The 12,085-nt window shown below is 39.2% G+C and overlaps 1 protein-coding gene across 12 annotated transcripts in view; it reads left to right on the top strand.

Moving 5' to 3' along the window:
• Window positions 1-12,085, top strand: part of ZNF438 (zinc finger protein 438) — a 52,326-nt gene that overhangs the window by 33,391 nt on the left and 6,850 nt on the right. For 6 of the 12 annotated variants that reach the window (XM_063414690.1, XM_063414680.1, XM_063414651.1 and 3 more), the window contains one exon: window positions 9,532-9,636. The exons of the other annotated variants lie outside the window; for them this stretch is intronic. In XM_063414690.1, coding sequence (XP_063270760.1) covers window positions 9,532-9,636 — 105 coding nt within the window. The remainder of the gene's footprint in view (window positions 1-9,531; window positions 9,637-12,085) is intronic. 12 annotated transcript variants of the gene reach the window in all.

Genomic DNA, 12,085 nt, shown 5'->3' with positions numbered 1-12,085 from the left:
CTATGTTGTCTTTTCAAAAGTTGTCTTTCATTTGATTTAGTTTTCACTAGGGTTGATGTCTTAGTAAGGGTTTTTGTGTATTCTCAAATCTCTAAATGTGTAGCTGTAACTTCAGTTTCTTTTGCCTTTTGATCTGTGTCTCAATGCTAATGTTTAAATATGATTTTTAACATGAATGTCATTTTTAATGATACTTAAATGTGAGTGAACGTTTGATGGATATGACATCAGCTCTAATGGACCTTTCAGAACCATTGCTGGTTGTCAGTTAAGTTTCCATTGTTAGTACTTATGTTAATTAAGAAGAGCACTATCTATTACTTGATTTGAAGCCTTGAGCTTTTACTGTCATGTAAGTTTATATTTTACCTGTTTTGTGAAGACTAAGTATTTTTATGATGCTCTAACAACTCTGAGGAAGCTGTTCCAGAAGCATGTCATTCTGATTGATCTTAATTGATGAGTTCTGTGTCTCTTGGGAATATCCTTTCAAGGAAGACGGTACTTGCTATTGAGTAAAGCTGTCCACTCCAGAGTGTGCTCTACATTCCCGTGCTTGTGACTGAAGTACTCAATTCTAATACTTTAAACATTTATTTAGTTTTTCCTTTAAATAACGGGAATCTGACCCTTGTTATAGTCAAAAGCCATTTCTGAACAGCAGTGGGAGAATATAGACTGTGAAGCTGTTTGCAAACTTCAAATTGATTAAGCATTTGCTTTGAGATTGTTTTGAAGTCTTTTTCTTTTTTCCCCTAAATCAAAATCCATTCCCACAGGTATGCTGTTAGTAACTCGTACTCAGAGGGAATGGTAAATTTGGAAGTGAGCTTCAGTGTTAGAAGTCACAGAATAACAGAATAAGCTGAGGTTCTCTGTTTTAATGACTGTTCATCTAAAACCATAAAATTAAAAAGCCTTAAAAATACAGAATCACAGAATATCCTGAGTCGGAAGGGACCCACAAGGATCACAGGGTCCAACTCCTGGCCCTGCACAGCACCAGCCCCCAGAGTCACACCAGTGCATGAGAGCATTGTCCTAACACTGCCTGAGTCCCATCAGTGACCAGGGGAAGTGACCACTCCCTGGGGAGCCTGTCCCAGGGACCAACTCCCTCTGGGTGAAAAGCCTTTTCCTGATATCGAACCTGAACCTCCCCTGCCACAACTTCAGGCCATTCCCTCATGTCCTGTCACTGCTCACCAGAGATCAGTGCCTGCCCCTCCTCTTCCCCTCACAGGACTGCAGGGAGGTCTCCCCTCAGTCTCCTCCTCTGCAGGCTGAACAGACCCAGTGATCTCAGCTGCTCCTCACACGGCTGCCCTTCAGGGCCCTTCACCATCTTGCTGCCTCTCTTTTTTATACTTTTTAAAAGTTTTGTATCTTTCTTCTATTGTGGCACCCAAAACTGCCCCTGGGCTTTGAGGTGAGGCCGCCCCAGCTCAGAGCAGAGCACAACAATCCCCTCCCTTGCCTGGCTGTGCCTGATGTCCCCAGGACAGGGTTGGCCCTCCTGGCTGCCAGGGCACTGCTGGCTCAGGTTCAGCTTGCCATGGACAGGAGCCCCAGGTCCCTTTCTGTGGCACGGCTCTCCAGCCTCTCATTGCCCAGTCTGTCCATCCAGGGTTGCCCAAATTCAGGAACAGAGTCCAGCACTTTGCCTTGTTGAACTTCACGTGGCTGGTGACTGCCCAGACCTCTGATTTGTTGAGATCTCTCTGCAGGGCTTCCCTAGATCATGACCAGGAGCTGTGTCAGTGTGAAACAGTGATATTCTACAAATATTCTAGTCTCCATATATTTTTTTACTATGGTACTTTTTTTGTCTTTGTATCAAGTACCGCTTGTTTCTTAAGTGTAGCACTTTGAAAATTTGGAGCATGTTAGTAATTTGTGGTGATTTATATACAACTCCAGTGTTGGTACATTTCTTACAAATAAAATTTTGGAAAATGGATTATATTGGAAATGGAACCTATCCATGGGTTACATTCAGTGTGGCATATTTGTCAGTGTTTCTGTACTTTGTGTGCGCTCATTATTTTTCTGTTAAGTATGGAAGCAATGATTAGTGCAAGTTCTTTGAGTGAGAGCTAAACCTTTCAATGCTGCCATTTGTCATGTAATAGCAGGTGTTCTATAATTTGAGCCATACTCCTTCAAGACAGCTGTATTTTTCTTGATTTTAAAATATTTTATAAGGAGGGTTACTATCTTCTATGTGGCAAGCAATTGTAACACCATGTTCAACTAGATGCACTTTTCTGAACAATGATAGAAATCTAACTTGTCAATTTTATTTTTTTTCCTCGGGTTTATGAAATTATCATTTCATTCATATGACAACATATGACAACAATCACTGAAGTATTATATTTGACTATTCGCACTCATGTGAAATATTTACTGTTGAGCAAGTGTTGGTTTTTTTTAATAATGCTCCATAATGGCATAAAATACCACTGTGCATTAGTGAACTGAAATACCATTGGCATTGTCAGATTTATAAAATGTTTTTGTTAAATGACTAACATGAAAGAATTGTGTTATCTAAAACAAATGTTTTGCAGAATAGAAGGCTGTCCTGGTTTATTTGTCTAAAAGATATTGTCTTTTTAAAATATACATTGGAAAAGGGTATGAGACACTAAAGCAATAGTTTTGTTCTTTGAATATGTTTATTTTAATTTTTTTAGAATCATAGGTCAAATGTGGTTCTGTATACTCTGTATCCATGTTAGTATGGTGGTTTGGTGCTGAGAGACCTCAAACTTCCATTAGCCTTGTAAATGTGTTTCTTAGCATCAGCTCTCACTTTGCTGGAACCCCTGCTGCCTTTATATCATTAACATAAATGCAGGTGCAAATAGCATTTATGTACTTTGATAGAAAGCAGTTGGAGACGTTTCACTGTGGGACACGACACTTTCAGATTGTGTACATCTGTTCAAATAATGTATCCAAGCCAGTGACATGAATGCAAGGATAAAAACATCTGCCCCTGAGACCGTTTGCCATACAGCAGATGCTTACATCTTTATTTATGCAGATGGTTTGTGTGCTGAGCTGAGCAATGATGAAAGCGAGAAAGTTTGACAGAGATTTCAGGGTATTCCTTGGGATGGGAAAATATGTTGGCAACAGTGCATTGTTTTCATATGTCTACTGAAAGAAGAACATCTAGTGTAAATACTGATTGTTCTGTTAACATGGACATGCCATTTTGGGCACTGAATAGATTAACACCAGATCAGTTAAGGATTTTTTTTTAATCTCAAGCACAATATTGTACTGCAGTTACAGAAGATGCAAAATAGTTTAATAGAAGTAATTACTTTCAAACGGGAAGGCTCAGCTGCTTTGCTTTAAGATGCTCTCAAGTTACACGAAACGTTGAATTGACTGAAAAGTTTCCAGAGGCAGAATGTTTTGAAGTGCTAAAGCTAACTCATCACGAAGCTGTTCGGAGGTTGGGTGCGGTGCTGTACCTGGTTCTGCGGCTTGGGGGATTTTTCCGGACAGGCTGTATTTAGCATGATCAAACTCTCAGGCAGGTAGAATTGTCTTGTTTGGAGCTGTCAGTGGGGCGGTGCCGTGAGCCGCGGCTCCGGGCCGGGCCGGCACCTGCGGAGCGGGGCCGGGGGGCGGGACGGGCACGACTCCCTCTGCTGGCTCCGCTCCGGGCCCCTGCTCCGCCACGGACACATGGACACACGGACACTTCAGCACCGCGCTGGGGCTGAGACACACGGCGGGCTGTGTTCCTGTTTCCATCGCCTCGTTCGCTGGCACCACTGCCAGGCTGTGCTGATCCATTATCACCTCTCAGCAGTGTATTCCACAGTTCTTTACAGCACATCCAGCGCCTCTTGGGAATCAGGCTGCCTTTAAACTGCATGGTGACTAGCATGGGCAAGCTAGCAATGCCAATAAGCACTGCAAAGAATTGTAATTATGCACTGAGGGAGGAAAAACAGTCAGGTGCTGTAATTTAAGTTGTTTTCTGCTGCATCCTACTGCCAATAAGGTCTAGCTGTGTTCAAGTTCAGCAGCAAGTGATAAATTCATGTTACAAAAACAAATGTTTGCCTAGCCAGGACCATAGTATTTCAGAAGATGTTTTAGTTTTCCTATGCTATACAGATCCATGTCTGTCTTTGAAAAAAATATACATACCTATTTGAAGCACTGTGGAGATCCTTTTATCTTTATTTTTGTTTTAATCTTTAGTGGAATTAACTACAGGTAGCATTGTTTTGCATATCTCAGCCAGAGCTGGAGAGTTTTTATGAAGAAATCTGGCTTATGAAAGAAAAGGGGGCAAAACTAGAGCAAACAAAAACCTTAGACAGGGATTTCCCATTCAAAACCCAGACCACTTAGGCCATTTTCAGTGAAATTACCTATTAAAAAATCCCCCAGAAGATACTGCCCACCTATCCTCTTAAGTTTTAACAATTGTTCTGGCCCTTTCTTTGGGGAGTGATGAGCTTTGTGTATAGTTTATAACAAAAGACTCAAAATAGACCAAGCCAACACTGGCAGACTTTTGATCCTCTGTTCATGAGGGAGCATTTTTGAGGTTTGTACTGTGGAAGTCACCATGCAGATGTTTTCAATGCCTCAAGTAAAATATGGTTGTTATATTGACCCAAAATGGGAAATTAATTGTTTTCTCTTGCATGCAGTCTTTCTTTAGAAAAAAGTGCACTGATTCTCGAAGGAAAAAAAACAACAAACAAACAAACAAACAAAAAAAAAAAAAAAAAAAAAAAAAAAAAAAAAAAACAACCAAAAAAACCCACAAAAGTACTTTTTATCAGGAATAAAACTTTTGCTTTTTTGTTGTGTTCTCTTTTTGTGCATCAGTGTTTGCAAAAGAATTAGATCTTGGGAGTAAGAGGCCTAATTCCCTTACTGAAGTGAGACATACATGTTTTCTGCCCCAAAGAGGGTTGATGTCTCAGTAAGACATAGGTATGTTCACTTTTTTTGGAAAAAAAGAAAAAATCTAATCAGAACCTATTTTATGATTTTATTCATAAAATGATTCTACTTGACATTTTTGTGCTGCGTGGTTTTTGAAGAATTTTGCCTTCATGTTTTTAGCAGTCTTGGTAGTTACTGTTTCCTGTACTTAAGAGAAAATAAGTTCATTAATTACTACTTACGTTAGGCACATTGAAATTTTGTTCATGTTGATTTGATCTTGATTAGCCCCTTTAAAAATAATTTTACGTTGACTAACAGTGGATGAATTACTGTTTAGGTCTGTATCTTTCCTGAAGCTCACTGAAAGACATTTCCACTGGCAATTCTCCCAGGAATTTTTAAAAATCCATTTACAGGTGTTTATCCTCACTTTCTGAAGTAGCTAATTTATATTTGCAATGCTGTTGGGGGGTTATGAATGTCTAGTTTATGACCAATGTTTCCATCACCTCCTTCAACTATTTTCTGAACAATTAGTTCCCCCAAGTGGCTGCATTACTGCAGCCTTGCTTTGCAAATCTTCAGGGATGGTGTCCTCTGTGGAACAGAATGACTGGGCAAAACCAACAAAGATAACTGCTGGACTTGCAGTGATAGTAAAATAATGTCCATTCTACTCAATTGCATCCTGTCAGATCACCAAGTTTTCTAGATAATGCCCACTTGCAGGCTGACACAGTTGGTTGCTGAAACTAGCAGAGGCATAAAGAAGCTGAAATACAGTCTTTGATGGTGTATCTAACAGTGTCTCTCAAAAAGAAGTTCTGTGCTTAAATAGAAATTAAATTCAATTACTATTTGTGTGGTTGCAGAGGCCAGGCACCATTTTGAGCCCTCTAGTTCTTATATTGCCATAGTGAGAAAAGTCTATGTGTAATATCTTCAGCTGTAAAGGTGGAAAAGGTTATTGGTAATTACAGATGCTTTATGTCTAGCTTTCTTGATATGAAAATATTTTGATCTGCTTAAGACCTATTAATTTTGTTGACCTTAATACGAAATGAGTAGCTTATAACTTGAAAGACTGTGCCTTCAAAAAATGGAAAGCTTTTAAAGTTCACAGACACTGTATGAGAGGTGCTAAAAAAGCATGTAGATGTGGTAATAAATGAATTTTAAATTCACTGCAAAAGTGTCTAAAAATCTCTTATGTATATGTATTCTGACTCTTAGAAAGGACTTTGAAGACTTTCTTCCTTTATACAGTAGCACAAAAAAAAGCTTTTTATAGTAGGAGGTTGTGTTAAGCCATGCATTGCCCACATTATATATAGGAAGCTTCTTTTGAATAGTGATTTACCTGTGTGTGGCTAATACATTTCATGTCACAACTCAAAAAGGTGCCTCAAAGCTGTTGGCCACTTGTTATTCCCTGCAGAAATAGTATTTCATACATATTTTAAAAGTTATTTGTGGTGGAACAATGGAGAAATCCATGAAATCTAAATCTATGGGAAATCAAAAATTATGTCTTAATTATTACTGTTTCTAATGCTGCTACTATAGTGACTAAATTTCTCAGTGTGTTAGCTTGTGTTTAACAAGTCTGCTTTAGTATGGGTGTTTTTTGTTACGCTTTTCTCTGGTGACAGAGATACTGAAGCCAAGATGCTGGTGAGAGTGATGGGCAGGTAGAAATTTCTTCCATGTATCTAGTCTGAATCTACTTTCTTTTTGTTTAAAACCATTATGCTTTGTCCTGTTTCTGCAAGCACTGTAAAAAAGTGTCACTGTCTTTCTTTTCAGCCCCTTTCAAGTATTGTAAGGCCCCAGTTAGATCTTCTTGGAGCCTTCCTCAGACTAATAACCCCATAATAATCCCCCTCAGCCTTTCCTCATAGAAGAGGTGTTCCATCCTTACCACCATTTTTGTGGCCCTACTACGGACTTGCTCCAACAGGTCTGTGTCTTTCCTGTGCTGAGGGTCGAGAGCTGGTGCTCCAGGTGTGTCTCACCAGAGCAGAGCAGGGCAGAGGGGCAGAATCCCCTCCCTCCCCTGCTGCCCATGGTGCTTTGGATGCAGCCCAGGACCCTGTTGGGTTTCTGGGCTGCGAGTGCACATTTGCAGCTCACAGTCAGTTTTTTCATCCATTAGTACCCTCAAGTTCTTCTTGGCAGAGCTGCTCTGAATCACTTTAGCCCCGCCTGTGTTGTTACCAGGGACTGTCCTGACCCACGTGCAGGAACTCATGAAGTTCCCATGGGACCACTTCGTGAACTTGTCCAGGCCCCTCAGCATCCCATCCTTCAGGTGTGTGACCTGCACCTCTCAGCTTGGTTTTGCCTGCAGACTTGCTGAGGGTGCACTCAATCCCATTGTCTGTGTCACTTACGGAGATATGAAAGGGCACTGGTCCCAGCATGGACCCAAGGGACACCACTTGTCACCCATCTCCATATGGCCATTGAGCTGTTCACCATTACCATCCAGCCATTTCCTTATCCATCCAATAATCCATCTATCAGTAGAGTCTCTACCCCTCCAATTTAGAGAAAAGGGTGTTGATGAGGACGTGTGAAAGGCCTCTCCCATGTACATATTCAGAGGAACAACAGAGGAAAGCAATTCTGCAAGTTGAGCAAGTGCTGTCATCAGACTTGTTTTTTTCTTATGTTAGATCTGTATAAACTTTGGCATGTATCAATATATGATTTATAGTGCAGAAAGGATGTTTCAGGCAAAAACAAAAGACTGAATTAGAGAGGAAACCGGAGAACTTCGTAAATGCAGACTATATACCCATGATCTTGGGTTACTGTATGACTTACCTCTGCAAGGTAACAGCTTTAGCTTAGCTTATTTCCACACTGAAAAATGCCCCTAGAAGTTTTAATGTTGAACATCCTTTTTAATAGAACCCAATTAATGTAAAACAAAAGTGTACCTTTGTTATTTAAAGTGCTCTTATGCTAAGAGTCTTTTGGACACCATTTAAGGAATCCAGAAAACATCCCATTGCTCACAGAATTTCTTGAAATGCCCTGTAATCTTAATCCCTTAAAATAATAACTTTGCACAAACTGTAAAGGAAATCCTTCTAAATTATAAAATGCTTATTGCACAACTAGCAAATCACATTTATGCTCAAATCAGATTTATTTATATATAGCTTTAAAGATACAGCTTAAGGCTTCTAGAATTTTAACAAATTATTTTGGTCTTGTTCCTCCTGTGGAATACCAGAATAAATTTTCTAAGTGTATTTGCGCATTCTGTATCTTAGTGTTTGTGTGAATGATCTACGGAGATTTTCCAGTCTTGCATTAAACTACTTTGTTATATTGTTTATTTTTGTAAGCTAGTTTAAATTGCACAAAAGCACTCCTGTGTAAACATAGTTATAATACTCTTTAAAAAGTAAAGGACTAAAAAGGTGAGAAATGTGATTCTTCTTTTGGCTTAAATGTTTCTCCTTTCCACATCTTGTGTAATATTGGTTACCTGTCTTAAGTCTGCATTTAATTCCCATATCCCACCTGACTCTTTGGCCTGGACACTCCTCAATTCTCATTTCTAGTCTTGTCCTTTTCCTGCTTGCCCTGTATATTCTCCTGTTTCTCTTCCACACTGTCAGCTCTGCAGTTCAGAGATAAGGAGAAGCCATTTTGCTGTTCCAGCTTGGGTCCTTGGACCTAAAGCCATAGTTCAGGGAAAATCCAGCCCAGCCTGAAGCAGGAGAACATTCAATAGGATGTAATCACTGGAAAAGTTAGCTGCTTGAAGTAGCTACTGACATGCCCAGAGTCTGCAGCTTTGCCTAATTTGGGCAGCTTTTCACAGATCAAAGAGACATTGCTGTGTCACATATGAAGGTCTTCACCTGATGCACAGATGTGTCACTAGATTATTTTATTTATTTATTTCTAATACAGACATACTGAGAATGGCTGGTATTTTCTGTTGAAATCAATTTTAGAAAATTATCTGACACAAATACCCAGAACAGAACATTCCACCCAGGTAGTCACTATTAGCAAAGGTAGACACAACTGCAAATTAATTGCTGTAATGTGTAGAGCTGGACACTCATGGTTTGTAGGCTTTAATACTAATCTTGCTTTGTATAGGTGTATGGCAAAACTGGTTTTGAATAAAGAAGTCCAAATTCTGTTTTCTGTAATATCTGCAGTTTATTCACAGAATTATGCAAAGTGTAAATAAGCATAGATTTTAGTCCCTGTGTTAAAACTACTCAATAAAGCTACTGAACCTTCATTTTTTGAAGTGTTTTGTTTTGCTGCTGTTGACTGTCTGCCATGACACTGAGGCTTAACCATCCGCATCTGTTTGCCACATTAACCAGCTTTACTCAATTATTATGCTATCACCTTGCATTTGACATGTAATGTATTAGATTTTAAAGTGTAGTTTGAGGAGAGAAAAATGGCAAAGAACAAAAACCAGTAGTTTTCTTAATACATTAACGTCCAGTTAATGTTTTATATTGCCTTTTTCTGGGTTTTGTTGGTCTGGGGGGTTTGGTTGTTTTGGGTTTTTTGTCCTGGGATCTATTTATAACTAAAGCACTTTTGCAGGTGGTGTTTTTTTGCATGCTAATCCTGCAGAGAAACATTGTGTCCAACAAAGTATGCTGGGTCAGCAAAAGCAAGAAACTTGTGCTGGAAAGACAGTATCCACAGGTATTTAGTGTGTATGGAGATTTGGCAAAATGCATGATTAACTATCATTGGCAGAAAAAGATCTAATGTTGTGTGTTAGACAGTTCTGCATGTTTTTTCTTTTCTCACAGAACAAATACTCTTCCTTTCAAAGCAAAAGACTCAGTAGTGTTACTATGCATTGAATATTCATTTATCTTCATCTGTATTCTGTCTTTTCCTTCAAAACAAGATGATTCTTTTTTTGGTGTTATTTTCTGTCATATGTCAATTCATACACAAATGAAATACATACCTGCACAACTGAGATGGACCTGCAAGGATTATTTAAAAATGAACATTATGACTCAGTGGTTTCTGTGGAGGCTCTTTGCTGGTTATTTTCAAAATAGACCAGATAGTGAAAATAAAATTTTTTTGATACTGTCTATGGCATCCGAGTTCAGCAATGTTGTGTGCTTTACATAGGGAACAAACTAAAGGAAGTACAAAAATAAGGCACATTAGGTTGGAGTAGGCCAAACTGGGATGACTTGGGAAGGCAGGGGAACCATGAAGAAGCAGCAACCCATGGAAACTCCATTTCTTCCAGAGGACTCTTCCCAGCATGGCTCTATCAGAGAATTTAATGCATCATTGATTTTTGTGTTGGCGTGTCACTGTCCACTTCTATACAATTTTAAGGTTATTTAGAAGGGATGAAAGCTTATGACATCCTGCAAGTATCTGAGGGATTTGATACTTGCAGGTCCTAGCATGATAACCATTAATCTTTTAAGACAGACTTTTAAAGTAAATAGGTTGAACTGCATTTGGTTTGGCCTTGTGTGTAATTATTTAAAAATGTCTACTTGTTGCTCCAACCCCACACACATCTGAAAGACTGAGGACACAGCAGTTAAACATGAGCTTCTAAAACGAAGGGCCATCCTCACAGATGCCTTTGCAGAGCCTCCCTTAACTGAAACCTCCCCTTCTTAGGTGAAAAACTTCATGGGATTGCATAGGCACGAAGACTTTTCCTCAGGTCACAGATGGCAAGTCAAAATGAGTCCTTTGAATCAGAGACAGAAATAATTTTGAAGAAATGTAATGCCCCTGAGAGATGCATGTGAGGTTTCCAAGCTGCCTTTGCACAAGCTAGACAGCCAGAGCATATCCAAGTCCTTCAGTGTGGTGAAGACATGAATTACTACAGCTCTGCCTGGGTGCAAAGGAAGTTGAAACTTTTCACTATGAATGAAAACCAGAATTTTGGTCAGTGATGATACTTACATGCTCTGGGTGGGGTCAGTAGAACCTCCAGTCTGTGAATTGACTGGCTGCTTTTTCCTGATCCCCAAGATCCTAAGTAGTCTTCCACCAGTTCTTCCAATTAGTTTTCCCAGTCTGCAGGCAAAATGTTAGCAGAGCCTGAAGCATCATCAGGCAGCTAGTCTGCATCTAGCCCTTCTCTATATTTAGGCACTGGCTAAGCAGCTTAACTACAGTAGCTGTGTTGGAGGGGAGGGAAATGCAGTTGAGTATTCCTTTGCTTACCAGAAGCACTGCAATAAATATTTGTGCACTGAAATGTCTAATGTAAACTTGTGAAAAAGGAAAAAAAAAAAAGTTGTACTGAAGGTTGGTACCAAACATGCCTGGAAAACTTATAATAAAATTACACTAGTTGGAAAATTTGTTTGTATAAAAATCCCTTCTCAAAGAGTATATCAATTCTTAGTATTGTGTTACCTGTGTAAGAAGGGTAGTGATCTAAACAGACCTTGTTTCAAAGAGCATCTTGTGTTTGATTTTGGTGAAGGTCTTGGCTTTTAGAGCAATGCTCTCCTGTGGAATGCTGAAAAAATATGTGGAGATACTTTCTTTATAGAAAAGTGATTTTACTGCTTAATTTTGTGTTAGGCGAGTCAACAAATTTGAAAAACACACGGTTCTTTTTAAAGCTAATGCCGTACATTATTTCTACAAATATTTCCTCCTAACTTCAAATTAATCTTGTTTTTATGGCTGCCATTTGTAGAGGCACAAACAGCAAAACTTCTACCTTTTCCTGTTACCATTGGTTGAAGAGTGGGTGCCCTGTAACTCGGAGTAGCATAGGTAGTAGTCTCCTGAAATGCTGGCTTTCCTAAAAGTTTTATGCAAATTGATGAGTGAAATTTTGAAATAAAAAGAGAGATGAACAAGAGAAATGAGAGAGAATGGAAACAGCTTCATGTTGAATATTGTGGCAAGCTGAATAGCTGCTGATTTGGAGAAAGTCTTTATTGTCAGTGTATGACAAGCATTATCTGGAGAAATAAGAACTGATTCTGTCCCCTAAAAGGTAAGGACCCTTATTCTGTCATCTACTGTATTTAAGCTACATGGTTTGACCTGTAACTATCATTGAAGTTCAGGGCTAGTTTGGTTAGTGATTACATTACTTTACATAAATTATTGTTCTTTTCAGAAGTACTAAAATTGT

This window comes from Prinia subflava, chromosome 1 (genome assembly GCF_021018805.1).
Source record: "Prinia subflava isolate CZ2003 ecotype Zambia chromosome 1, Cam_Psub_1.2, whole genome shotgun sequence".
Classification (NCBI taxonomy): domain Eukaryota; kingdom Metazoa; phylum Chordata; class Aves; order Passeriformes; family Cisticolidae; genus Prinia; species Prinia subflava.
The sequence above is the reverse complement of the archived record's forward strand: the minus strand, read 5'-3'. Positions and strand labels throughout refer to the sequence as shown.